Here is a 27,647-nt window from a genome sequence, read left to right as displayed (position 1 = left end):
AGCAAACATCACAGGAACTCTTTGTTGACGTGCTGTTTGACAGTCTGGCCCACACTGAAGGGTAAAGCTCGTAGTTTGGGTTTGCAATACATCTCTTTTCCATAGGATTTTGATCACCAATCTTGTTTTAAGATTAAGATGTGCACATGGCAGTTGTGTTGTTGAATTTTATGTTCCGGTACAGAGAAAGAGATAACTGGGCTGCAGATTTGACTTGGCAGAAATAACATAGTTGGAGTCTCTAGCATAGATAGTTGGACCAAGATACATACATTACTTGTAGTAAATGAATCATTTTTGGAACAAATTATGTGAAATTGAATAATTTCCCGCAGCACACCTGATAATCTCTCATGACGCACTAATGTGCCATGGCTCACTGGTTGGGAATCACTGGTCTAAGTTACCAAATATGGTTCCTTGCCCTATAAACAGCCACAGGGAGAGCAAATGGGATGCTGTGGTGAGGCGTAAATGCTGGGAATTTGGGTTATTGGGCCTTCCACGTGTTGGTTTGATTACAAGCAGAGATATATTGCATTTAACTTTCCATTATTGTACCTTATTGTCTTTATTTCAAATTAAACCTGGATGTTTAGATCAAAGAGATTTTCTGTCCATTTCAACTGAAACAACAAAAACTTTGTGGATCCTTTCCTCAATGCAAAAACAAACCAACTTGCAATTTGTCAAAAATCCTGCAAACACCTCACTGTCAAAGTTTGACCGGGTCAGATGACTGATTGAGAGACCAAACTGAAAAGGTGGCCGTCAGGTTGTTAACAAAAATGGAGGTTGTCTGAAAGGCGTGTGAAGATTTGCTGCAGCACATTACCGTACCCACGCTGCAACGTCCAGGTGTCAACATGAGCCGAATATCGTCCGCTGGGTTGGCTTGTACCACGACTTGTTTGCTTTATGTCCTTTGCAAGCCTGTGCGAAACACTACAATTATGTGCAACACGTTTGCATATTGTACTCTTCCAACCACCAGCAGTAGAAAGCCAAAAATGTCTATTTTTAGTTCTCAAGGCATATTTTTCATACTCTGACTGATGTTTCTACACTGTATATCAGTAAGAAGCCCGTTCATTTTAAGTCTAATACAGTAAGATGGCCAAAGTAATTGAGGTCAAAGGAGCATACAGTATGTCCTTTGTCACTGCTCTGCTTTACCAAATGTCTTTACAGTAGAAGACAGTTGAGAAGAAGAGCATTCAATTGTTCTGCCTGTCACTACACATCACTGTCATAGATAGATGAACAGAAATATATTTGTAATTAATAAATCATACTTTTCAGACAAATTAAGAGAAACTGGATAATTTCCCACCCAACCCCTTATGATCTCTCACGGCACACAAGAGTTTCACAGCACCCTAATTGGGAATCACAAAGTTTATAAATTAATGTCATGCACTAAATCAATGCACTTACCAATCACCAAATGGGAAGAAGACCTTTCCATGTCTGCTGACCGTAGCTACTGGATACAGATTTGTAACAATATGTTTAGAATGACAAAAAACACAAATCTACAGCTTATACAATATAAAGTGCTCCATAGAACACACTTTACTCAGTACACTATGCATAAAATGGGCTTCTCTCCATCTAATATATGCGTGCAATACACCAAAAATACCCCAGACACCTATTTTCATGCTTTATGGGAATGTACACCAATTCGATGCTTTTGATCACTCCTCGGGCCTGCTTCCTCCTCTTCCCTCCGTTTCTTGCGTCCCGCTGCGGTCTCCTCTTCCTCTTCCCGTGGGGGAGCCGGGCGGTCCCCTGCAGGCTGTGGGGCCTGCTGTGGGGTTTTTGTCCCTGCCTGGTTTGGGAGGGGGGGGTGTACCTCCCACACTCGGGGGCGGGTAGTGGGTGCTGGTGTGAATGTGGGGGGTTGGGGCCCGGGGTCGGTGCTTTGGGTGGCATAGCCCTCTTCTTCGGTGGTTGTCCGGCCTAATGGGCCCGACCTGCAGGACCCATGCCTCTTAATCACTCACTTAGCACACACTCACACCACTCACTGTACATATTTTTTTCACTAATCACATCTGGGCACAGTTCCTGGGGGACTGGTATGGGATCGGGAGGGTGTGGGTGTCGGACTGGGTTTCAGCACGTCTGTGCTGTTTCCCTGTCCGTGCGCCCTGCCTCTCCGCCCTGCCTGCCCCCCTGGATTTTAAATGCATCACACTTCCCACGTTTTAATGCACCACATACACACATCTGTGGGGGGCAGTGGGTCGTGGGTGGGATTTGGGAGGGGGGGTGACGGGGCATGTGGGGCGGTGGCTGGTGGGGTGGCATTGGGTCCCTGCGGCCCCTACTGGGTGGCCAGTTGTCGGGGTGCCTCGGTGGGGCCGGCGGACTGCCCAGGTTCCCTCGGTGTGGGACGTTTTCTGTCCACTGGGCTGCTCTCAGGTGGACCCCTGGGCCCAATCCCGCCCCTTGATTGATTGGGTGGGGTCCTCAGCCTGCGTGGTGTGGGCACAGCAATTACAGGAGACTTCTGTCAGTCTTTGTGCATGTAAAACAGTGTCAATTCACTTGCATGTATCCGCAGGCACGCACCCCTGGGACTCTTTCACTGGATGTGGGGCCACACACTTATTGCGACAAATAACTCATGAATATGCAAATCGCTTGTGTATCCCCTCACTTATACTATTGTCCTGTAGGCTTTTATAATTTACATAATTAATCCCACCACACTTCAGTTGTACAGCCGGGTTCACGACCCTTGTCCTGCATGCTTCTTCTCCTGTTCTATCTTGTCCGGTCCTTCCCTCACAGGGTGTAGCATTACAGCCCCATGCAACACTCATATTTAATGTTTCATTGTTGTAGATAATTTAATAACTTACTTCTCTCATCCTGTTTACAATTAGTGCTTTGTCTTTTGTCTTTGTTTCTCTTTCCCCTCTAGAAACTTTGTTCTGTTTGACTGATCGTCTCTGATTCTCAATAAACCTCAATTATAATACTAAGAAACCACAGCGGAAGCTTAAAAACTCCACTGTGACACAGTAAAACTGTTCCGGCATAAACGGGATACAGATTTTTCATTCTGCTTGACCTAACAGCCGAACAGGACAAAAAAAAGGGAATCACTTGTCTACATTTAAACTGAACATTGCTTTTGCCTCCACCAAGAAAGACAGTGCAAGGGGCATTATTTTGATTGCTGGCTGGTATCACCATATTGCCGGACGCGAGTAAGGTGGCTCAAAAAGGTTCAGTATAGGATATGATGCATATCAGGAGTACTCAGGTTAAATGGAAGATGTAACCCTTACCCTACAGTGGTGTCAGGATTCGGCTTGCGAGTTGGACCCAGACGCAGAGAGGAGAGGGAAGGCAGTTTGTGAACAAATGTTTATTGTAGATTGGAAGCAAACAAAAAGAGCTCCGAGAACTAGATTCAGGATCAGCAGGGTTCCAAGGAGGACCAGTCTGGCTGGGTAGGAGTCCGGGTTGTCGGTGGGCCGCAAGAGGTGAGCGCTGGTTTGCAGGGAGCAAGGGCAGATGGCAGACTGGGGACAAACAGCAAGAATGGGTTAGAGATAAAATTACGAGGTCTTCAGGAAGCAAAAATTGGACAACACGTCAGCCATGCAAAGCAATCATGACATCCCCCCCCCCCACACACACACACTTAAGGGCTGGACTCAGGTTGCTGAAACAGCAGCCCTGACAAGTGGAAATGATAGTAGTCCTGTTCCTTATTCTCCATGAACCACAAAGTGACTGGCTTTCTCAAATACAGATGGAAAAACAGAATATTCTGTAGCTCTCCACGTTTTCCCACAGTCGTTTGTAGAAATGATTTTCTTCTTTGGCAGATTAGATCACGACAGTGTACCCCACCTCTTGCACAAAAAATCTTTCGGGATAGCTTCCAGCTCACCCATGAGCCTGAACAGGATAGACGGTCATCTTGTCTTCCAGGAGGTGGCCTGCCACTGTCAGACAAATGCAACCAAATCGCTTTTGATAACAGAACAGAAGAGAACAGAACAGTCGTTCTTTGTAGTTATCGAAAAGACAGAACAGCTTTGTTGATATCAAGCACATATACAGTTATATTTTCTTTTAGTGTTATTTGAAATGCATAACACATCTGCCAAGACTAATTTCACCTTATGTGTACGAAATACAGTATGACTCAATGGAGACAAATGCTTAATAATGTTCTGGAACCTACCATTATGGCCTCTTACTGGAAGGAAGAGGAAGAGTCACAAAGGGGATTGCAACAACATGTGAATTTAAAAGCGAGACCCTACACCAGTACAGTGACTGGACACTTTATTGGGTACATCTCCAATTGTCAAAATGTATGCCTTCGTAAACGTTAACAACTAATGTGTTAGTGCAGCTGAACTGCACTACAGTGGGCCCTCAATGTTCCCGTGATTCTTCTCATCTACAATTTTCCCCATTCAAGAATGAATGAAAACGGAAATAATCAATTTCAGATTACTGTGTGTGCCTTTGGGGTGATTCTCTTCACGTGAAGATAACTGGCTTTGCCAGAAAAAGAAGAAAATGAGCACTATTTTCTATGTTGGTAGACTACCCCCCCCCCCCCCCCCGCCCCCACCCCCTCAAAAAGTGCACAAACGTGTGTGTGCAACTTTTTACATTGAAGACAAATAAATAAATATCACAGCAATGACTCATCATGACACAGTCTGTTGACTATAGCGTCCATAAAGTCAGTGCCTCAATGTGTCCGTGTATAGCTACCTGCACTGTTGCCATCTGTGACAAAGTCTTTTATTAATGTGAAAACATGTGGTTATCGGCTTCGTAATTCACTGGCATTAAAGCTTTCGCCCGTAGTGCTCGCTGCTTCGGGTTAATCGGTAATTATATGACAGCCCAGTTTGTAGCCTGGAGGAAGCACAATCACTGCAGTTTCCTGCCCAAAAGCTGCAGCACGCTGGGACCATGAAGGCACCACACGAGACGGACACGAATTCGAATTCCGTCGCGCATTAAGTCCGATTTTTTTTACTCGCGCGAGAGCAAAAAAAAAAAAAAAAAAAAAGCTGCAGTCACAACGCCCCCCCCCCCCCCCCCCCCCCCCCCCACACACACTTTTTTTTTCTCTCTACCGATAAATTGCCAAGAGTCGCAACATCTGGAGGACGAGGGACGAGCCAGAGAAAGTTTTTAGGGAGGCAGAGAGGAAGAGGGGGAAAGTGGGATCGCGAGTGGGGGAAAATGCACTGAAAAGTGACGTTTTTTGGGGGGAGTGCACGTGCCCGGCGTGCGGAGGGCAAGATCCGCGGGAGGGTGTAGATAAGGGTGGAGGGGGAAGGGGGAAGGAGCTCTCGGAGGGTGACAGAAGTCCACCTGGAGAGGTCAGAGAATGAATTAGCCAAAAGTTGGGATACTCCGCCACCCATCCACACACAAGGTGAGTTCGTGTCGTCGTCCCACTCGTCCTTATCGTCGTTGCGGTACAAAACGACTTTCTATTGCGCGCAAATGAAAGTTCTTCACACCCAGCTGTCTCTCTCAGCGTGCAGGGACTCGTTAAGGGAAACCGACGCGTGTTATTCAAGCAAAAGCAACACGTTATTTCGCTCGCAACTATCGTGAGAGCACGCCAAAAGTTGCCCGATTTGTAAAGTGTTGCGTGTTACTCAGGTCGAAGTCTTTTGGGGGTGGGGGGGTCGAAACTTCTCGAAAGGTTTTTTACCTAAACAACTGAACTTTCTGAGTGCGTACACGTTAAAAGCTCGTTTGTTGGGGCGTTTTGAGGCAAAAAGTCGTCAAGGTATTGAGTGGCTTGAAGCCGCGGGAGCGCGCAAACAGCTGTCCAGATGAGTGGCAGGCGCGCGCCAAACACATGCTGGCACGTGACTCAAGTCCAACTCTATTTTGCAGTTCATTCTGAACAAAAACTGCATTTTTTTCCATAACGGTTTCATATCCACCTGAAGAAACTGTGAATTTAAAGATCATATTGATCTGGTCAGAGCCGTGGCTGTAGTCACTTTATCAAACTTGACATTCAGTGGCCTAACACTTGAAGGTTCTTTTTTTGTTGTTGTGTACTTTAAATATTTGATTCTATAAATATTCTACCAACTTGTTTGCACTTACTGATGGTGACATTAAATTACACACACCCCCCCCAAAAAAACCATGGTAAATGAATGTTTTGATGACTCAAATGTGCTGACCCGGCAGTCTCTCCCTATCATTGTCAAAACACCACATGATGGAATGTCCTAGTGACTCACTCTTCAGACCTGTTTCTCATCTGTTGTAATTAATCGTTATTTTTCTAAAACGTTCAATACCTGTTATATTTTCAGATTTTAATAAAAAAAAAAAAAAAAAAACCTTTAGTCTTCATTTGAATGAAGTTTCGGACAGCCCTTTCAGTGATGCCGGTCATCTCAGATTTGTTCATATTTTGAAACAGTTTTCCTGTAAAATAAAATTTGAAGAGTCTCAACTGTCATACAACTGTTAAAAAAAATAAGGTTTTCACTGTTAATATTACATAATATACAGTATTTTACACTACATAAAACAATGAAGCATTTGGTATTTAATGGCGAAAGTGTGACACAAATGTACTGTTTTGGACTTGACTGGAAGTACTATTGATTGACTTGTTTCTCAGTGACAGTCAAAATCTAAATATTTCTTATAATAAAAATACTGTACCTGTAATATATATGTTCAGTATTAAAAGTTTATTCCTGTTCTCTTTGGGTTATTTTTGTCACCTGGTCTCTGAGCAACAACAGTTTCTAGTGCTTTGCTTGATAAAAGTTTTTGCTAGTATGTAAAAGGACTTCCCCATCAAACGGAAGCATTGAAGCATTTCATAGTTGAAAACGAAGGTCATTCGAAACTAAATGTGATGAGGCATTTCTAGTTTTGAAAGAAAGTATAACCTGAATACTGTGTCTTTTACTAATTTAGGAATACCTTATTCACGCTGGGATCCACCTCCCACCACGAACCACATAACACAATAAGAAATTGTTCCTGTTATTCATACAGTGATCATTTTCCCCATACTGTAATGATATGTTTGACTATCCCTTTCCACCAGGCTAGCTCCTCGGCCCCTCCACCTCCTCGGAAAAGAGCCAAGCCTACGCCCATGGATGAGGAGAGGAGTGCTCCTGCCATCTCCCCAAAGCCACCAGAGGATGGGGACCCCTGTCCCGCAGCCCCCCTTCCCATCTTACATGTAAAGGCTACCATAGAGATTGAAAATAAGGCCCTGATCCCAACAACAAGTAGAGGTAAGATAACAGGTTCTATCGTTCGACATGCGTTATTGGTATACTGCAGTTGTGAATGGAACATTGCAGAAGTGACGGGTTGAGTAAGCTATGTAAAACATTTGTTGTTTTTGTAGTGCATAAACTGTGCAGCCGGCACAAAAGACACACAGAGTAGTGACAGAGGGATTCTTAGAAGAAAAAAATGACCTTTCAGATTGAGTGAAAGCAGATTTTTCATGAATGTAAACATCATTAGGCAGCACAGTGGTATTCGGCTTGGCACATCTGCCTCACAGTTCAGGGGTTCAAGATTCAAATCTCAGCTCTGGCTCTGGTCTATTATGTTTGTCACATATTTATTTATTATTGTAGTATTGTATATAATGGGCGGCACGGTGGACGACTGGTTAGAGCGTCAGCCTCACAGTTCTGAGGACCCGGGTTCAATCCCCGGCCCCGCCTGTGTGGAGTTTGCTCTTCTCCCCGTGCCTGCGTGGGTTTTCTCCGGGCACTCCGGTTTCCTCCCACATCCCAAAATCATCCATTAATTGGAGACTCTAAATTGCCTGTAGGTGTGACTGTGAGTGCGAATGGTTGTTTGTTTGTATGTGCCCTGCGATTGGCTGGCAACCAGTTCAGGGTGTACCCCGCCTCATGCCCGGTGACAGCACCCCCGCAACCCTAGTGAGGAGAAGCGGCTCAGAAAATGGATGGATGGATGGATGTATATAATGGAAGGATGGGTAAACATCATAACTAAGCATCCAGGATTTTTTGTTTGTCCACCCAAACCTGTCACTGATTCAGGGATATTGTCATCCATTGTCCTCTATCGAAATAAGTAGTAATATGACATATGACAAAGATAGAGGCTGAGTTCAGTTCAAATGGGCTGCACTCTTTTTTTTTTTTTTTTTTTCAGTTTGTTACATGTTGTATGTTTGCTGCTTACACATTAAATCAAGTTGTTGCCAGCAGCTTGGTTTGGGGTCCATGGGAAATAGCTGCTTCCCCTAGTAGATGCCACATGACAGCCACAGCACTTGCTTGAGGATGGGTCTGTGCTTCCATGGATGAGATGAGAGGGTCAAGATGAATTCAGCTTCAGTGGAACACCGAAGATCACCTATGGGGCTGCTGGGAATTTGCGTGTGACCTTTCCCCTTTGTTTGATCGGTCATGGGGTAGGTAGGCAGGTGGTGGGGCGTGGTTGGCAGGAGGTGGACCATCTGGTGCTTGAATGACTCAGCCAGAATTGGGAATGCGTTATGGCTCTTAATGTTGAGTAGTTGTGCATCAGCAAGTCTAATGTAGGAACTATTATGGAAGTGTGCAAAGATTTACGTCATGTCATGTGTTGCCATGGCATCCTGCAACAAAACTCTTTATTGAGACCTTTTTTATTCTATTGTTGGCAATTTTTTTGGCAATTTGCTAGTCTAGTAACGACTACTCTCTGCTACTTCCCATATTCCTGTATTGAGATTAAGAAGAACATCAACTCTCTTGATAATACCTCAGGGGATCTTTTTTAAGTTATTAAGAAGCAGGATGGTGCCTCAACGTGTTCATTTAGCTAAGCTGACGTTACCTTTGCAAACTCAGGAAGCTATCACTAAGTATAACTGAGACTTCTATTAAAGTTAGACTGGCAGTCTGCTTGACTGGTTGCGTGCGTGTGCTTGTGTGTGTGTTGAGGGTATGTAGGTGAGCCAGGGTGAGGAGGAGAGGATTGGTCAGGCTACCACTGAGGGCAACAAGGCCCTGCTTTCAGTGCTCCACTTCGGTTCCCCCTCCCTCCCTCCATTCACATCCAGAGAAGCCAGGATTTTGGGGCAACACAGCGTACACAACGACAGTAAAAAAAAAAAAAAAACATCTGACAGCCCACATACAACACTTACAAGAATCTACCAGATATTTGCCTAGCCAGCACATGCATTAAAACTGTTTTCTCTTGCTGTTTGCGTCAACAGCTCACGACACATGACTGGGTCTCTTTGACTTCCTAAGAAGTGGTACAAGACCTGTTCACCCACTGCGCTGACGTCATGCTTAAAGACACTTCAAAAACACAAATAGAGCAAGACCAAGAATTGGTCAATGTCTGAGCTGGCTGTCGGCATTTTCACAAACATGCGAATAATAATAATAATATTAATAATAATTAAATAGAGTATCACCTTTAAAGGGACCCAAGGATGCTTCTTTTATTCAAGACATTATATACAAATATTTGTATACTTTTCTAAAACTACATACAGTAAAATTGCATTTTTTTGTTTTTTTTAACATCATTTTACTAATAATTTTTCTATTCACCATTTATTTTTGGTACCAATTAGCAGTTCAAGACAGCATGATTTTATTGTGTAAATCTCTGGTTGGAGAAAACACTACATTTGATTTTTTACGGTGTACCAGAAAAAGTCTTCATGCACATTGAACAAAATCTTTCATATTATAACCATAAAAAGGTGAATTGCAGTAAATTAATAGTTTTTCCAGAGAGACAGATTTAGCAGTATAAATCTAAATCTATCTTCTGTCTGTATTTTGATGTAGTTATTATAGATTAAACACATCCGCCGCTTGATGCATTTAATCAACATGTACATTTATTAATTTATTCAAACCATTTTGGTATCACAAATTTGATAACTGAAATGAAACCATTTTTACCAAACTGTCTACATTTTAATGATGAATGTCTCCCTTGCGTAGTGAGCAAGCATGCACAACAGAGTGCAGAGAGATCTTTTTGTAATCTAGTTGTCCCCGATTGTGTTCACAGCTTTTCCTGCTCTAAGTAAGTCAAGCTCCCCTCATTGGCTCCAAGGCCACAGAATGGTGCTATGTTTTGACAGATGTGTGCTCCTCACTGTTGGGAATGTTGCTCTGCCTCAGACATGAAGATGCAATGAGGCTATCTGTTTATGTAGGCAAACCTCAGCTTCATATGCTAACCCCTCATTCTTTTTTTTTACCACTGGCATCTTTTTTTTTTGTGCCTCCTATTCAGTGTTTTTGACCCACTTCTCTCATGTTGTTTTATCTTGCTTCTTTGTCGCATTCCTAATCTGAGCCTACTAATTCCTTGATTTGTACAGTATATACTGTATGGATGGATAGGTGGAATCCTGTTTTGGGACTGTTTGTCGATTACAATTCCTGTTGATTTCCTGATACTGATACACTCACCTTGCACAATAATCTAATGAGATCCAATGCAAGAGCTGCATCAACAAATTTGCCTTTACAAAGATACATTGTTCAGGTACTTTGCAGCTGTGTTTTAAAATGAGATCTCTTTAGATGGTGGCTGAACAAACAAACTGTTTGTGGGACACGTTTTATTGAATAATTATGACTTACTGTTTTTAAATACCCAGATAAGTCATTTACATGCTTTTTTTTCTCACAACATTAAATATGTTTGCTGCTAAGTGCTGAAAACATGCAAAGACTGAGAAGAATATAGTACTAAATTGTTTAGCTATAGCTTAAAACTCTTTTTCACCATCTCATCTGACCTGATTCCCCATGACGAAAGCGGGCTGGGGCGTATACTTTCTGGCATCAATTGCCCGTCCCCCACTATATAAATGCCAAGTGCCCTCATTCCATGCAGTGGATATTCGGCGGAATTGCCACTTCCTTATTCATAATAACTTGACCCAGTCCTTCCAGTATAGCATACAGTTAGCTTTCAAACTATGCCTACAACTCGAAAGAAAAATACATCTTCCCTGAAGTGTAATGTCTTATTTGGGCTACAGTATATCTGCCGTGGTGTGACCCCACACACGGCGCATAGTGAGGCAGCGGCGAAGTGGACAGGCTCTGCTTTCCTGGCGGCCAGTTGCCAGCCCGTCAGCTGCTAGAGTAGCCGCGGGAAGTCCAGCTTAACTACATTAGGGCCGTCATCCTTGCAGTTGCCGACCTCGCAAGGCGAGGAGGAGGAGAAAAAAAAAAAGCCACCCAGGTCCATCGCACTGCTGTGACCACATATGGTGCATCCTTCAATGGCCACAGCAACACGATTAATGGCTAAATTTCAACATAGGCAAAGGAGGGAAAATTGTCCCGGCGTGGGGCTCAGAGGCTGCCTGGCTGCCACAGAATGCCTCTCTGCGGCCCTTGAGAGTGTGTGGAATGTGCATCGCTGGGAATTCTGACACATATTTGATTGTCAGCTGAAAGCTCCAAGAGTTGGGATTTTCAGAGCATTCTGCGACATGCCCACAGTATCTGGAAGCTGAAAGAATGTCTCAATTCTTGGCCATTTTGAAGCCCGATTTCACATACATCGCAATTTTTTTTCATTCATTCAAATTTGACAGGCTTGTTAAAAAGACTTTTTTTCTGTGATGTGTCAAATTTACAAGACCTTTTTTTGCAACTTTCCTGGGCCGTTGATTTTTTTTAACCTCAGTTCCATCTGCGGCATGACTGCCCTATTTGGCCAAAATGCAAGCCGTCTATAACAGTGGACAATGAAAATAAATGAACTGAGCTGTACGTTTGTCTGGATCTACACCAAAATAAAATGGGTTATTCCTTAGCCCATGCGCCACTTCTCTATAACAAACTATATAAACTTTAAAAACAATCTAACCAACCAGCAGACGGCAATCAAAAACAATTCCTGGCCTAACACAATTTGTGCTTGGTTGAGGTAATTATTTGAATATTGTCGCCCAAGGTCTAATAAAGGGCTTTCTTATTATATGGGAGAAATTCATTTAGTGAGGTGAAAATAGTTATTTGTTGACAAACTCAACGTTGATCTGTATTGTTAGCCTATATTCTACCACAACGTGACAACATACAGTAGTTGTGACAATAATTCTCTTCACTGTCACTTCATCTTGTTTTTGTCATTTAAAACTGGCTGCTTTTAGGGTCTATCTAGTTCTCTGTAAACATGTACCAGTTTGGTTTACACACTGTCGTATATGAGTCTGTGGTGGAGTCATCAAGACTTCGTGAATGTTTAAATGATATTTATTCAGTTAATTCATTAATATACATGTATACAAATACATGTATTTTTTTTTTCTCCAATAACAAGCTACAGTCTAAATATTGGTGATATTTTGTTTGATCGCGTCATGTTTGTTCCACACTAAACTGCAGTATGTTTTCTCCTATCCAGTGTTTGAATGCAACTGTGTGGCTGCCTGTCTCATTTTAGTCACAGAAGTTCATTGAGGCCAATGTCTAATTTAGTTTCCCACCAAGATTGAAATAACCGAGGTGCAATTTGGGGCATTTTTACAACATATTTGAAGTACAAAAATGAGTGAGCTTTCTTGCCCCACCACTTCTCCACCTAGCAAACGTTTGAGAAAGTGTTGCTGCCTCTCACAAGCACACAAACACACATTAACCGATGAGAGACTACGTCAACATAATTTGAAAGGCAATAAACAAGCCTTTCATGTAAAATCACTTGGTGCAAGTTTGAATTGAAGATCAAATGGTTGTGAATGCATGGGTTGTCTCCTCTGGCTTCAAGTTATCTGCTGCCATCCTTTATGTTTCATGATTGGTTATCATTATTATAATCGTTATTCTTGAGATCACCAAGCCGTCAATGTTCCCAGAAACAATTATGTTCAGCTAGAAGTGCTCTTGGACCACTGCTTACAACATGTTTAGAAGTGAAACTCTACACTTCAATGCATTAGCCTGCACAGTACCTGACGGGCAGTGTGATATTTCATACTGGATTGATCAGTGCTTTAACATCCAATTACATTAATAATGTTAATAACCACATCATATTGACTAAAAAATGTCCGGTGCTTGCTATTTTCACAATCTCTAATCTCTATTTGCAGTCTAACTACCACTGAGTCACAGTTACCCAATCCAAAAAACATAAATTAGTATTTATTTCATAATTGCTTTCTGTTTTTCTGGAAGATGTTTGTCTTCTGAATACCCATTTCTCACATTTCTTACCCATTTCTCACATTTCTTACTGGAACACGAAGGATTTGCTGCCAATAAAGGCAGAGACCCTCTGTGTCGTAGCAATACCCGGTAAGCTCAGCTGCCTTTGCTACAGACAAAATATCCCACAATGGCACAAATACACATTGCTGTTGAGAATGACATACTGAAACAGACAAGATTTGAATCTGAAGGTGACTCAAGTCTGTGATTTTAGAGATCCAGGGAAAATAATTTTCAGGCTTTTATAGTGAACTACATTACATTACCTACCGTTTATTTATTTATTTTTTTATCTCGATACCTAACTGTAATGAGTTTAATACAGTGTGACAGTATAACAGTTATGAAGGTGTAGGAAAAAGACAAATCTAAGTGACCATCTAACACAATTACTATAATGTTTAAAAGTAGTCAGTTTTAGTTTTTAATGAGCTTCTATCACTGTCATTCGTTCAAGGTATAATCTCTCTTTAAACATTCGGGTTATTTGTGTGTGTGTGCGTGTATGTGCACGTGTGTCAACCAGACTGCAGTTAAACAATGAATTCCACTTTTCTTCATTGTATGCGTGCTCTTGCATGGATTTGTTTTTGTTACTTATTGGATTCAGATACAACTGTCCCAACCAGAGTTGTGTGCTCCCTCGTGTTATGCTCGTTCTGGTCAAAACCCTCAGTGTTCGTGTGTGGTTTCAATCAGTTCCAGTTGTTACCACTGGCCAGGCAGCTACTACAGCACTGTCCCCACAATATCTGTGCTACCAAATTCTGCTTTGATGCTCTCCACCTCGTTCGAGTCCTCTTGACTTCTATCTCCCACTATATATTTTTCTGGCTCAATCAGCTATTAAAGTGTGCGCCAATACAAAATGTGCACTCATAAGGTTACATAGTGCATCGTCCAATAATAAAGCATAATACGTGTATAGGGTATGGCACTTACCAGCTTTTTTGGAACGTGTTGCAACAAAAAAAGTTAATCAGTTTGAACATTAAATATCTTGTCTTTGGTATGCATTCAATTGAATATGCAGTAGGTTGGAAAGGATTTGCAAATAATTTTGTTCTGTTTTTATTTGTTTCACACAGTGCTCCAACTTCATTGGAATTGGGGTTTGTATATAATAAAATTGAAATCTAAAAAATGTCTATAATAACATTATTGTTTATTAAACTATGGTCTCTGTCAAGTCTTTTTTTTTCTTTTTTTCTGGACAATACTTAGTTGTGTTTTCCCTGCATGGAATGAATGCACAACAAAACATTGTTCTTTTAGTTTTCTCATGCAGCAGAATGTTGTTTTTAGACTCTAAACTCCAGTTTTACAAAATGTCTGCTCTGCAGATGGTTTGTGTTATACAGGGACATGGCAATTAATTGCGACGCTGCGTCAAATATAGTGCAGGATTATATTTGAGGAAATACAGTATCTGTCTATTACAAAATTATTCTAAACTCAGCTGTTATTTAACTAACTTTTAACATATTCATTTGACGTGATTGTCTCTGATTTATTACCAATTATTTATGATTGTGCAAATCCTCAGTATGTTATATAAGTCCAAGACTTTGCTCAAGACAATATATACAGTAGAGGGCCATCACATCACAGCATTTGGTCACTTTTGGTGATTATTTCTATCTGTCTTAAAGGCAGTAGCGATCCCAGTCAAAGAAACTGGAAGCTGTGCTATCCTGCTGCTGGTTTAAAATATGTCACATCATTTGCATCAGCTCATATAGTAGCCTCTGTGCATATACAAATGTGTGTGCATGTCTGTGTGTGTGTGTGTGTGTGTGTGTGTGTGTGTGTGTGTGTATGTGTTATCCATATGTTTTTGCTTTACTAGCTGTGTTTACCAGGAAAGCAAAATTCCTCCCCTTTGCCCTGCAGTGACACACACGCAAGTGCATTGTGGATATGCACATACATTACTCCAATTTTGCAAACATGCATAAACACAAGAACATTATGTGAACAAACAACTGTATAGGGACACAGCCGGGTCTCTTCAGACCTTGATTGCTCTGGTCTGATTCCAATTAGAAGCTCATCATTCTCAGATCTCCCGAATGGCTCTGAGGTCGGGCGGGTTGGTGGTTTGATGTTGATGCCAGTGAACAATTGTTTGAGGGCCTGCTTGGATGGCACTAAGGGCTTTGGTGGGAATGTGTTTAGTTCTCAGGAACTCAAATTTTTTTCAACAAGGCTGTACACAATCAGGATTTTTGGGGCCGAACACCAATCAGCGAATTTAAAAAAACGATAACCGATCACTGATCCAATCACAAGATGGACCAATGTGTCGATTTAAATGACTTTGTCATTTACTGTATATACTTGTGTACTTAATTGCTCAAAAATTATATTTACAATAATGTATCTTTGTTCATCTATTTATGCCAGTGAGGCATAGTGACAGACAGAACAAATGAATGGTCTTCTATTAGATGGCAGGAAGTACATACATTAATTAATGTATCCACCTTTTGTGATATTTTTGTTTGTTGGTGTGCCATGAGATTTTTCAATTGTAAAATATGTGCCTTGGCTCCATAAAGGTTGGAAATCACTGCTCTAGTCAAATCATGTATTCTAATCAGTCAGGTCAAACCAACATTACAACATGACAGAAATAATGGGTGCTAACTTACTGTAATTCAATTACTTAACACACCGAAACTTCAGCTAACATTGAGTCTAGCTCCAGTAGGTCAGGCATGGGCAGCTCGTGGCCCACTCAGAGTCAGTGCAGCCTGCAAGTTTGGGGATACAATGTGGATTAGGTCCAACTTGTAATGATTCAAATCACTGATTTGGAAAAGTGTAATAGTCGCCACCCACAGCTGAGGAGCAAGAATACAATTTCAGCAGCGAGCCAAATTCGGGAATTTATTTAACGACTTTTCTGACCCTGCCAGCAACTATCTTTCAAAAAAGCAATTAGCGGCCATCACAATAGCATGCCCAAAGACAAATATGTCACACCAAGAATCGGGAAATATGTTATTGTTCAACTTCAAAACAATATTATATTAAAGGAGCCAGCTAGTCATATTTTCATAGGATTTGAGAAAAACATCCCTTTCCCTTCTCAAAATGAGTTTAGGCAGGACATTCATTTGGCTTGGTAATGACATAATACCGGCTCCAAGAAACCAAGAAACTTAACCTTGTAAATGAAATTACACAATGGGCTTATTAATAAAATGGTGGTTTTATCAGTGATTTGATCACTTATGGCAGGGGTGTGAAACTCATTTTCGTGACGGGCCACATAGTAGTTACAATTTCCCTCAGAGGGCCGTAATGACTGTAAAACCATATACTGTAAATGTTTAATTGGCCCATCATACTATTACATATACACAACAAAATGATGGAAGGATGGATAGGTTTGAAATCAGAAGTCAAGGATAATAGTTTATTCAGCTATTGTTTAAGTTATTGTAAAAAGGGGTTGAGTAAGAAAAACAATGCTTGCAATATCTCAACGTTATTTATTACATATGGCTATTTGACATTTTGGAACAGATTTTATCAAGAATTATGGACTTTGACACAAATACTTTGCTTTCACGGGCCACATAAAATGGTGTGGTGGGTCAGAGCTGCCCCCCAGGCCCGGAGTTTGACACCTGTGCTGTAGGGCCTGGACCCGATCCCTACAGTTTAAGAGTGGAACACAGACTATGACATGGACTGGTCACCAGTCAATCACAGGCTGGTTGTGTCTGAAGTATTGAGTGGGAATTGATTCCATGCTATTTGAATATTTGAATGCACCACCAATGGCCATCTAGCATAGCATATTATACAGTTATGTAATGGCATTGAAATATGCAAACAAAGACGGCACAGACACATGAATGTTGCATTGAGTGGCAATTGATCACATACTAGCTGCTGCAATGACGGCTAGCAAATCACTACACTCCCAATTAGCGTTAGCATTTGCCTGAGTCACTTCACAATAACATGGCCAAACAAAAACAGTATAGACTGATACAGGAGCAGTGTTTGAAACAAAAAAACTCCAGGTCGTGGATGATGCTCAACAAGTTAGAATTTTACTGTCCATGTTACAATCCTAATCACTAGGTGTCACTAGGTATTCATCCATCCATCCTTTTTCTGTACCACTTATCCTCACGAGGGTCGGGGGAGTGTCGGAGCCTATCCCAACTATCTTTGGGCGAAAGGCGGGGTACAGCCTGAACTGGTCGCCAGCCAATTGCAGGGTACATATAAACAAACAACCATTCGCACTCACATTCACACCTAAGGGGCAGTTTAGAGTCTTCAATCAACCTACCACGCATGTTTTTGGGATGTGGGAGGAAACCGGAGTACCCGGAGAAAACCCACACAGGCACAGGGAGAACATGGAAACTCCACACATCCGGGGTCGGGAAAGTGAAATTTATTTAATCTATTTAAGTTCCAACACTTGCATGAGATTACATGGTTTGTCTAATACATGAATGCTACTTTACTTCCTGCAGTGTTTTGGTAGTGAATAACATAGACCTGGGTGAAAAGCTTGTGAGATGGCAGCTGTAAGGATGGATTTACGCTTCAGGTTTAATGCCTATATTTCAAGTGACCCATATCCCATATCAATGTACAAAGATTCACTGAATACATAAAACAACCTGCCTGCGTAGGTGTCCAAAATGCAACTATACAAGGGTTACGACAACATGGAATTTAGGTTTTGTCCCTTGAGCCATCCGTTTTCTACAGTGCTTGTCCTCATTGGGACAAGTACAGCTGGTCAGCTGTAGCCTATCCCACCCAACTATGGCGAGAGAAGTCATCAGTCAATTGCAGGGCACGTACTGTATATTAAAAAAACAACCATTCACATTCACATCTATGTGCAATTTAGTCTTCAAGTAACCTAACATAGATGTTTTCGGAATGTAGTAGGAAACTAGAGGATTCAGAAAAGTACAGACGGCACAGAGGAATGCTTGAGCTGAGATTCGAAACCTTAATCTCAGAACTGTGAGGCAGTTGTAACCACTAGGTCACAACAGAGAAGAAAATAATAACCTTGCCATTACAGTGGAACCCCGCTGTTTGCGGGGGATAAGGACCAGGCCGGACCGCAAAAAGCAAAAATGCATCCAAACTAATTGGGAGAAGCTTCATCAAGCAACAAGACAATGACCCAAAACACACTGCCAACACAACAAAGGACTTCATCAGGGGGAAAAAGTGGAAGGTCTTAGACTGGCCAAGTAAATCACCGGACCTTAACACAATAGAGCATGCATTTTACCTCCTGAAGAGAAGACTAAAGGGAGAACCCCCAGAAACAAATGAGAACTGAAAGAGGCTGCAGTAAAGGCCTGGAAAAGCATTTCAAATGAAGAATGCAGCAGTCTGGTCAAGGCAATGGGTCGCAGGCTTGAGGCAGTTATTCCAAGTAAGGGTTATGCCACCAAATATTAAATGTTATTCACTTAAAGTTAATTTAATCATGTCTGTGTTAATACTTTTGCTCACTTGAAAAGTGGATGGTTTCAAACAAAAAGTGCTCTGTCCTGAGTTATTTAACACATCTAGATGTAAATACCATGAAATAAATGCTGGAATTCTGAACTTTTGTCTCATATTCACCTTTTGATCTGAAACCCAAATGTCTTCAAAAACAAAGGAATTGACCTTGCCGATCCAATAATTTTGGATTTTTCAGGCTTGCATTGACAGAGTTTGCGCTGCCGTTCCGGTCGTTGCGTATCCAATACATATCTGATTTTTTTTTTTATCCACGTATTCAAGAGACTTGGTACCGATCTGAGGATATCTGATATTATGCATTATTTTTCTCTTTACGCTGCTATGACTCACATCAGAATTGTGCCACTTGGGAACAAAACATTGGAACTGTGTCACTTGAGCCATTTAGTGCAAAGGAAGTTGAATCTGTGCCTCTTCCTGAAGGAATCAGGGGTTTGTTTGTCTTTGAAAGGAACATCCGCAGTCATTTTATATCTTCTTTGTACTAGTCTGAGCAAAATACTTCTCTCTTGCAGCTCAAACTTAAACGTTTTTGCAAAGACTTGACAGAAATGTGAACGTATTTGTAAGGCTATGCCAGCTATTAGAGGGAATGTATTTGAAGTGAGTGTGGAGCCAACATGAATTTGGGGGTGAGAGGCTGGGGACAGAGACAGGACAACAGATAGAGAAGTGAGCGAGAGTTGCTAAAATAAATAAACATAGCCGGGAAGTGTTGAGTCCATGCACAGGATGTGGTTTGGCTTGTGTGTGCATATATGTGTGCGTGAATGTGTTTTTATCAAACCCAGCTGGCACACATTTGCCTCAGAATGAGTCTGCACCTCTTGGAGGCCCAAGCTTGCCCTGCTTTGAAGGCCTCCGTGTTGTAAATGTGCGTATGCGCGTGTGTGTGTGTGTGTGTGTTGTGTACATAATAACAGCTTCATTAGTGCAGTGTGAGGTGCCAGTGCACACATAAAACACCCAGACATGCTGTATATTTTGTATGCTGTATATTTTTATATTAAATGTGTATGTGTTCTCCTCCTGTATGTTTTTAACACACACATACAAACTGTATACTCTCGCAGACATACATACACATACACAGAGCCACAGGATTTCAGGTTACACGAGTGTGCACATAGACCCCTGAACAATCCCAGGGGGTTGACTATAACAACTTCCAGATGCAGGTTGAGCACAGAAAACACACCAACACAGACACACACTTAGACAAATCTTCTGCTTTGTTGAAGTCAGCAGAACTGCTTTTTAAATTAATGAAGTGGATGTGGATGTGAACAACAACAAGAATTGACATGTTTTCACAGGCAGAGAGTATGGCTTTTTCATCATACAAATATGGCCAAGAAAAGCAACGGTTCAAAAAGGAACTTGTATACTGGGAATCACCTTCAAAATAAAGTTTACTGTGTGGTCTCAGATAAAGGTTTAATGTTATCTTAGGTGCTTTGTCTTTGTTTGTTTTTTCAGATGTGGCCAACACCTACACTGAGCCCCTCATATTGAGGTCAGATGTCATCCCAGAGAGGACACAAGGTGACGACGGAGGCAAATGCAAAAGCAGCCTCTCGCACCCTGAGCTCACAACACCCAGCAGGAGTATCACATGTGAGTAAATAGCACATTCTCACGCACAAGTTCACAGACGTACACACAAATAGAGAAAGACTGGTGAGAATCGTGTTTCCATTACATATCACCAGGTTGGATGAGTCACATTGTCCTGACCTTTAACAAATAGGTCCACAAAAATAGCCACATTGTCAGCCAAGTAGGTTACGTTCTTGATTTCTGAACACAAGCAAGCCTGCGTTCAAATCAGCACACTTGAAATGAAACACGTTTCCTCCTTTCTTCTGTCTTCTTCCTCTCTTCATAATGGGAAAACGAGTGTTGTCGTTACCTTGACGACACTGGGCGAGTGCGGCTGCCACTGAAAAATTTGCTTCCATTTGTAAATCTCATTTAATTGTTCACGGTTCACAGGACATTATTTTATCAGTCAAATCAATATGCATCCTAATGAAACATTAGATTTAATAAGTTGAAAGCCACATGCCTGATGTCATATTCTCTTCCAGCAGCCGCTAAATGTCATTTTCCTATTTTTTTGTCAGCCTTCCTAAAAAAGACATTGTGCTGCTTTATTTGTTTTTTGAAATGCACCATGTGTTGTAGTTAACAGTCCTATATTGAGCCCTGTTGGGGACTTTACTTCTCATTTGTATTGACTAAAACATCCATCCATTTTCTGTACCGCTTACCCTCAGTAGGGTCGCGGGCGTGCTGGAGCCGAGCCCAGCTATCTTCGGGCGAGAGGCAGGGTATACCCAGAACTGGTCGCCAGCCAATCGCAGGGCACATAGAAACAAACAACCATTCACACTCACATTCACAACTACGGGAAATTTAGTCTTCAATCAACCACCACGCATGTTTTGGGGATGTGGGAGGAAACTGGAGTACCCAGAGAAAACCCACGCAGGCACGGGTACAACAGGCAAACTCCACACAGGCGGCGCTGGGAATTGAACCCCGGTCCTCAGAACTGTGAGGCAGATGTGCTAACCAGTCGGCAACCGTGCCGCCTTGACGAAAACAATAATCGAAAAAAAAAAAAAAACAAGAAACTCCTATATCAGAAAGATGTAATAAACATCAAACTTGCAACAGCTTGTGTGGACTCATGGAATGAACCACAGAACATGATTACCTGTATTTTCCAGTGCTGGACTTTTAGAGCGCATTTCCGCCAACTTTGTTTGGTCCGAACCAGAATAGCTGGTGTGAAAAGTGTCTGAGACAGCCGTCTGGACCAAAGAGCCAAAATTTGATCAGACTAAAGGAGGTGGTTTGGGGTTACATCAAATTGTATTACAGTCTGGTCGGTTCAATCTGAAGTGTAATAACACCACTTTCTGAACAAGTATAAGAAGACAGAGTGGGACCGCCACTTTTTAATACACAATCAAAGTATAGGATGACAATGATCATTGACATGATGTTGGCAATACATAGGAATATTACAGTTATGGGGCATCGTAAAACCGAGTAGCTGATTAATTCATTAACATTTCTCTCGATTATGTGGAACTGATTGTTGATTGACTCCGGCTTCCCCCCACATTCCAAAAACAGGCATTATTGGTTAACCGGAGACTATAAATTGCCTATAGGTGTGAACGTGAGTGTGAATAATTGTTTGTCTTGATGTGATCTCGTGGCCAGTCCAGGGTGTAGCAGCCGCTCGGCCAAAGTTAACTGGGATAGTCTCCAGTTAGCCTTGACCAATGAAAGAACAATTTAATTTCATCTTGAAACAGTGCAAAATTGAGTGCACTACTTGGCTGCAAGCAACAGAGGCACTGTTGATTTAGTTCAAAATAGTTTGGAGTTTAAAGAAATGCAGTCCAACTGTAAAAGGCATATTAAAAGCAAAAACCTTGGTTACGGGTATACAAAAATAAATTGATAAATAACTTCATTAGAATTCAATGTTTTATTGTTTTTACCATACTGTAAGAAATAGTGATAGTGATAGCAGTGTGTCAGTGATAATGGCTTCATTCAAACACAAGTCTAAGCTACAGTTTTCCTGTCCTGCATTCCTCCTGCTAGTTCTGTTTTTGTGATGTGCATGTCCAAAACACCTGGAAGTCCTTTCTCTTGAATCGTATCGTTATCAGCCGACACCACCCACTTCCCTCCCTCATATTACAAGTTCAACGTATCAGCCGGAGAGACTGTCTCTCACTCTTTTCGTCTGGAGCACAGTTACGCCCGCTATATCAAAGCCAAAGGTTGCACAATTAGGCTGCCATTCCACCACCACTGATGTATATATGTCTTGCTCTGGCTCCAATTTGAAATAAGGCAAATGTAAATCCAATCGTTCTACTGTGTCGTTGAGTTCTACAGCCAGAGCCACGGAGCTAAGTCCCCTAATGATTGCTCTCTAAACATTGTGCTCCACATTGTCTAAGTGTGCCTTTTCTGCAGTTTTGTAACAGTGACTGAAAAAGCAAATGTGGAGTGGGCAGACAGTTCAGTAAGTTGACATATGAGCTTGTGTTAGAGAACTATGAGCGTTTGTTTCCTGGAATCCAGTGACGGGTGACACGCACATCCAAACCTGCCCCTTGGTAATAGCTACTTTGTGGCAACTGACTGACCCCGCAGCTCAGTTGGGAAGCGTTTAAGTAGGTGAATGGTGAGCGTGTGAGTGGGTGTGTGAACGTCTGCTGTGTCTGTCTGTGGTTTTGCCTCACGACCTGGTCTATTTGCTGTGTGTTCCTATTCTCAGGCCCACGATGGTGGTAGTTTGAGTCATGTGCTTTCTTCCCAACAGGGTTCTATATCCTTATAAAATCTATGGAACCCGCTGACTCCATATGGTAGGAAGAGTTATGCAACATGGGTTTAGTTGGAATTTTTTACCATGCTTCACTATCTTTTGCACTTCTTTCTTAGATGGGTTGCTTCACCTACAACACAACTACAAACTAAACAAGATGCATAAAATGACTCAAGGTGTGTGCTGAGGTCATGGCTATGCGAGATCTGTTTATTAGCGTGTGTTTGTGTGTCTGGGTGTTATTTGCGTGGCATTGAGCATGAAGAAACAGAAGCAAAAACAGAAGGTTTCTCAACACTGACGTTGTGATGACATTGTAGCACAAGCATGTGTCTGGCGCTGGGCCTATGACGAGCTGTCTGAGAACAATGTGCCACGAGAGCTGTTAACATGTCTGAGAGTCTGTGCGCAAGTGTGAGTTAGACAGACGCACTCCTCAGTGATGTCATGAACCCGCCAGTCTTTGACGTCAGGCTAACAGCAGTATGTGCATGCTTAATGGCCCTGCTTCACCAGGCACTTGTAATTTATCACAGATAAGTTCACAGTAGTGTTTATGACACAAGGCTAGGTTAAAATTGTTTTGGTTTTTTCCGTCAGAGAAATGGATCTTGGTTCCTCCCTGACTCATGCTATACTTTCGCAAAAAAACTGATAATTTATGTGCAGATGTGTTGACAGCCCAACAAAGACATAGCCCTGCAAGTATTATGTCTTTAACAAGATGACAATAGAGTTATTGTTGCCTTTTATGCCATCATCACGGGGTGTGCAATGTTTTGTTGGTGGGAAATTTAGCAGTACAGTGCCAAACTGCACTCACGGGACAGTTCAGTAGCTGCAACTGCTCAATTTAATAAGATCCAATACAAGACCTAAATTACAAACTCTGCCATTTCAAAAGATGCTCTGGTTTCTGCTGTCACAGACTGTTTAACGGTGTTGAAGACATCATGCAGCTATGTTTCTTGTTGTTCACCTTTTTTATCTTACATTATTTAGCTGTACAAATTGGCTAAATTAATATCAACAACTTTCAGTACGATGTGATACATTTAAACAGTAATAATTGAGCATCAATATAATTTTAAAACCAAATGTGTCTTCCAGCTTTCTTCTCGTGCTATCTGGTATCCCTTGCTGCCTTCCACTTTGTTTGCAATCACTTAGTCATTGACAAATTAGCGCATAATATACCGACCTCACTTGAAAGGTGCTTTCAAAGTTCCCTTTTTGTTGTCCAAATCAGTTGTTGGCTTTGTAAAAGTGTAAAGCTGTCTTAACCCAACCTCTGATTCAGTTCTATTCCATTTCACACAGTAAGAAGATCCATCCATTTTCTTTACCGCTTATCCTCACTAGGGTCTGGAGAAAACCCACCCAGGCACGGGGAGAACATGCAAACTCCACACAGGCGGGGCTGGGATTTGAACCCCGGTGCCCAGAACTGTGAGGCAGATGTGCTAATCAGTAGGGCACCGTGCTGACGCAAGAAGACCCAGCAACCAAATTCAATTATTCACTGTTCAAACCAGACCAAATGTACCTCATTAAGGGGGAAGATGAATTAGGGTTTGATTATAACAAACCACCCTAATAGTGTTTTCACACCAGCACACTCTAATTCATTTCCCCTTTGGTTGACTGAACACAAACATCTCTAGATTAACATTTCATCTGATAGGAGCATGTCTTTTTAATTTACTCATGACATCTTTGCACTCTGCTATTTGCTGGTGTACTGTCTGTAGTCTGCTTGATTATCCTAATAAATGAACTTCATAAACAAAGGTAATTTTTTTTCTCCATGTTTTGTTTATCGGTGCTGTTTCGCTCACTAGTCCCAACTTTCCTATTCTTCTTATTCTTGCAACAAATAAGAGAAGACAGCGCTCTCACTTGGTTTATTCTAAATGATTTTGGTTGCTTTGAATTTTAATTCTGAGAAAAGGAAGTTAAAATAAGTCTTCGTGGACCAAGTTTACAAACCACCTACTGGTTTCGGCCAGAGAAGAATTATAGATAGGTAAAAGCACCCTTAAGATGAGAAAAAGAGGTCCAGGCTTCTGTGTTTTAGGTTGGTATTGCAGGTCATGTAAAATGCTGCTGTGTCTCATGTTGTTTCACTATGCCCAAGTCTAACCATCTTTTTCTTATGTTTACACACTATTTCCATTCATCTGGAATTCACTCAAGTGAGTCAAAGGCAAAAATAAATAACTAAATAAAAAGCAGTTGCTAGGTTGAGATAAACAGTTTTGAATGTCAAAAAGCACAAGTCTTTCCAGAATGTATAGTTATTTGTATAATCATCACTCTTATGTGACAGCTAATATTATCCTTGAAGAGTACCAAGAGTACAAAATGCAGTGCAAAATACAGAACACTAATGCCTCTGCACATCTGTGATTTTCCTAGATTAAAAAAGACTCCACTGCCAACATGTGCACGCATGAATGGGTCAGCAGTCAACTCGCATACAAGTTTTTGGGTGCTCAAAACATGTTTAGCCATTGTGTGCAAATTCATCAACAAGTACTCAAGAATAGCACAAGTACTAGACTGCAAATTTCCATCAAAGAAAACTAAGAACATGTTTTATCAGTAAAACAGAGGTAAGGCCAACTACTTAACTATGTCAAATTAGGGAAACTACTGCTAAGTCTAGTCCATAAGCATGCCTGTATTTGCCACGACTGTTTCGGTTGTTTTTTTTTTTTTTTGTACTTCTTAACTAAGCATTTACTACAAGTGATGCGCTGTGGCGCACCCTCAGAGGACACATGAAGGTTTGACAACTGAACCTAAAGTGCAATAAAATATGGGTATTGAATAGAATAAAAATACACAGAATATGACATACTGTACATTACCTAATGATACAAAAAGTTGCATTGTAATACATAGGACTGCAACGAATACTCGAGTATATCTAGGACAAAAAATGCTCGAGGATTTTTTTTCTGCCTCTGCCTTATTTAACTCATTCACTGCTTGTTAATGGCAGGAAAGAGTTCATCGTGAAGCTCAACAGAGCAAACGCACGACGACAACATGCTTACGTCATCAATGCGAGGTGCGCATATTTGATTCAAGGGGGGGTAAAATGGCAAAAATGCACTATTATAGTTTGCAAAACGCATTAAACACAACAAAGAAGAATAAGCCGATCACGTAAATGCGGGGGGGAGGGGGGGGACAAAATGCCAAAAGTGCAATTCAGACTGAGCAGAAAGGTGAACACCAAATTGCTAATATCTACAATGGAGCAGTGACTGCAATTGACTTGTTACGCTTCCATATTTGGATTTGTACAACACTGCAGTGATCATGTGTGTCTTTGAACCAAAGTGTGTACACTATTTAGTGACTTACACTATAAGTTTGAATTGTGCTCATTTTTCACACCGCTGTGTTTACTCCCTTTTTCTGTGACTATTTTCGGCTCCTCGCCGATTTGATTGACAGCTGCGGCTCATTTCTGTGATGTCCGTTACATACATAATGATGTTCCTAAAGTGCAGCTTTGGTTAATAATGTGGTTGCTGGGGATGTAATGATATCTATATCACAGTTCGGTTTTATCATGGTATTAAACTCACGGTTTGATAATTATTGCGATATCGTGGGAAAGCTCACGGTATTGCAAGAAGACTCACGGTATTGCAGGAAGGTTCACGGTACAGGATAGTTGGGGCAAAGAAGCGATAGCAGGAGAACCGAAAAACCTGTCTTTTTCTTGCTTTTCTTCTTCTTAACTCTTGCCGAGTCCTTCTCAGTAGATTTGAGTAGTTTCTGTCCGGTTTCAGCATTGAAGACAGCTTCAAATCATATATTACCCTGCACTTCTACCCCCGTCCATCCAATGTTTACATTCATATACGCTACCTCCACAACAGTAATATTGCTGAAGCAATATTAAAAATGCTCACAATAACAAAACTGTCCATTGAGAAATTGTCTGTTCAATAATTTAACAGTATATACTGTTTAGTCATAATTGTTTTATTTATAACATTAGAAATTGTAATTTGTTTTCATTTGAAATGTGGACATTTCATTTGAAGAGAGGGAAGTATGTCAGATTATTTTTGCATTGTATTTGTGTGGTGTGGACCTATTTCATTATTTAATATTTGGTACGACTGTAATGTATTGGCGTGGGAAATGTTGTAATGGGGAGTCGCAATCGTTATTCTCTCTCCGTGTTATGTTCTTTCCCCCACGACTTGAGATAAACATTCACTAGTATACCATGAAAGAGTGCTGTTGTTATAATATGATTAAATAATTCGGCGGATTAGCTCTTTGAGGGGCAACGGTGGTGGCGGCCCGCGGAGGGCCGGCGAAAGGGGCTTCCCGGTCAGCCAGGATGCGGCTTCACGAAGCGGAAGTCCACTAACAGCCGATGCCAGCCCGTGGGTTAGCGTTTGTTGGGACACAAACAAAAAGGCGCCTCTCGCCCAATCGATTGCGTGGAGATGCGCAGACCGGCTTAGCGGCTGCGCTCGAGCCATTGG

The 27,647-nt window shown here is 41.6% G+C and overlaps 1 protein-coding gene and 1 long non-coding RNA gene across 3 annotated transcripts in view; one reads left to right on the top strand and one right to left on the bottom strand.

Annotated features, from left to right (window-relative positions):
• Positions 1 to 1,459: 1,459 nt before the first annotated feature.
• LOC133483810 (uncharacterized) lies at positions 1,460 to 4,573 on the bottom strand. The gene is made up of 4 exons (XR_009790203.1): positions 4,214 to 4,573; positions 3,917 to 3,996; positions 3,306 to 3,542; positions 1,460 to 2,483 (listed from the first exon to the last, which is right to left on the bottom strand). It is a non-coding gene; the product is annotated as an uncharacterized LOC133483810 (long non-coding RNA).
• Positions 4,574 to 5,187: 614 nt separating this feature from the next.
• mdfi (MyoD family inhibitor) overlaps positions 5,188 to 27,647 on the top strand; it is a 35,733-nt gene continuing 13,273 nt past the window's right edge. The window contains exons 1-3 of one of the 2 annotated variants that reach the window (XM_061785174.1): positions 5,205 to 5,434; positions 7,094 to 7,289; positions 20,244 to 20,381. In XM_061785174.1, coding sequence (XP_061641158.1) covers positions 7,145 to 7,289; positions 20,244 to 20,381 — 283 coding nt within the window. In that variant the 5' untranslated portion in view covers positions 5,205 to 5,434; positions 7,094 to 7,144. Of the gene's footprint in view, positions 5,435 to 7,093; positions 7,290 to 20,243; positions 20,382 to 27,647 lie in introns of both variants that reach the window. The other variant, XM_061785176.1, reaches the window with a different exon arrangement.

The sequence above is a fragment of the Phyllopteryx taeniolatus genome, chromosome 9, assembly GCF_024500385.1.
Source record: "Phyllopteryx taeniolatus isolate TA_2022b chromosome 9, UOR_Ptae_1.2, whole genome shotgun sequence".
Classification (NCBI taxonomy): domain Eukaryota; kingdom Metazoa; phylum Chordata; class Actinopteri; order Syngnathiformes; family Syngnathidae; genus Phyllopteryx; species Phyllopteryx taeniolatus.
Note: the sequence above shows the minus strand (reverse complement) of the source record. Positions and strands in the feature narration are given on the sequence as shown.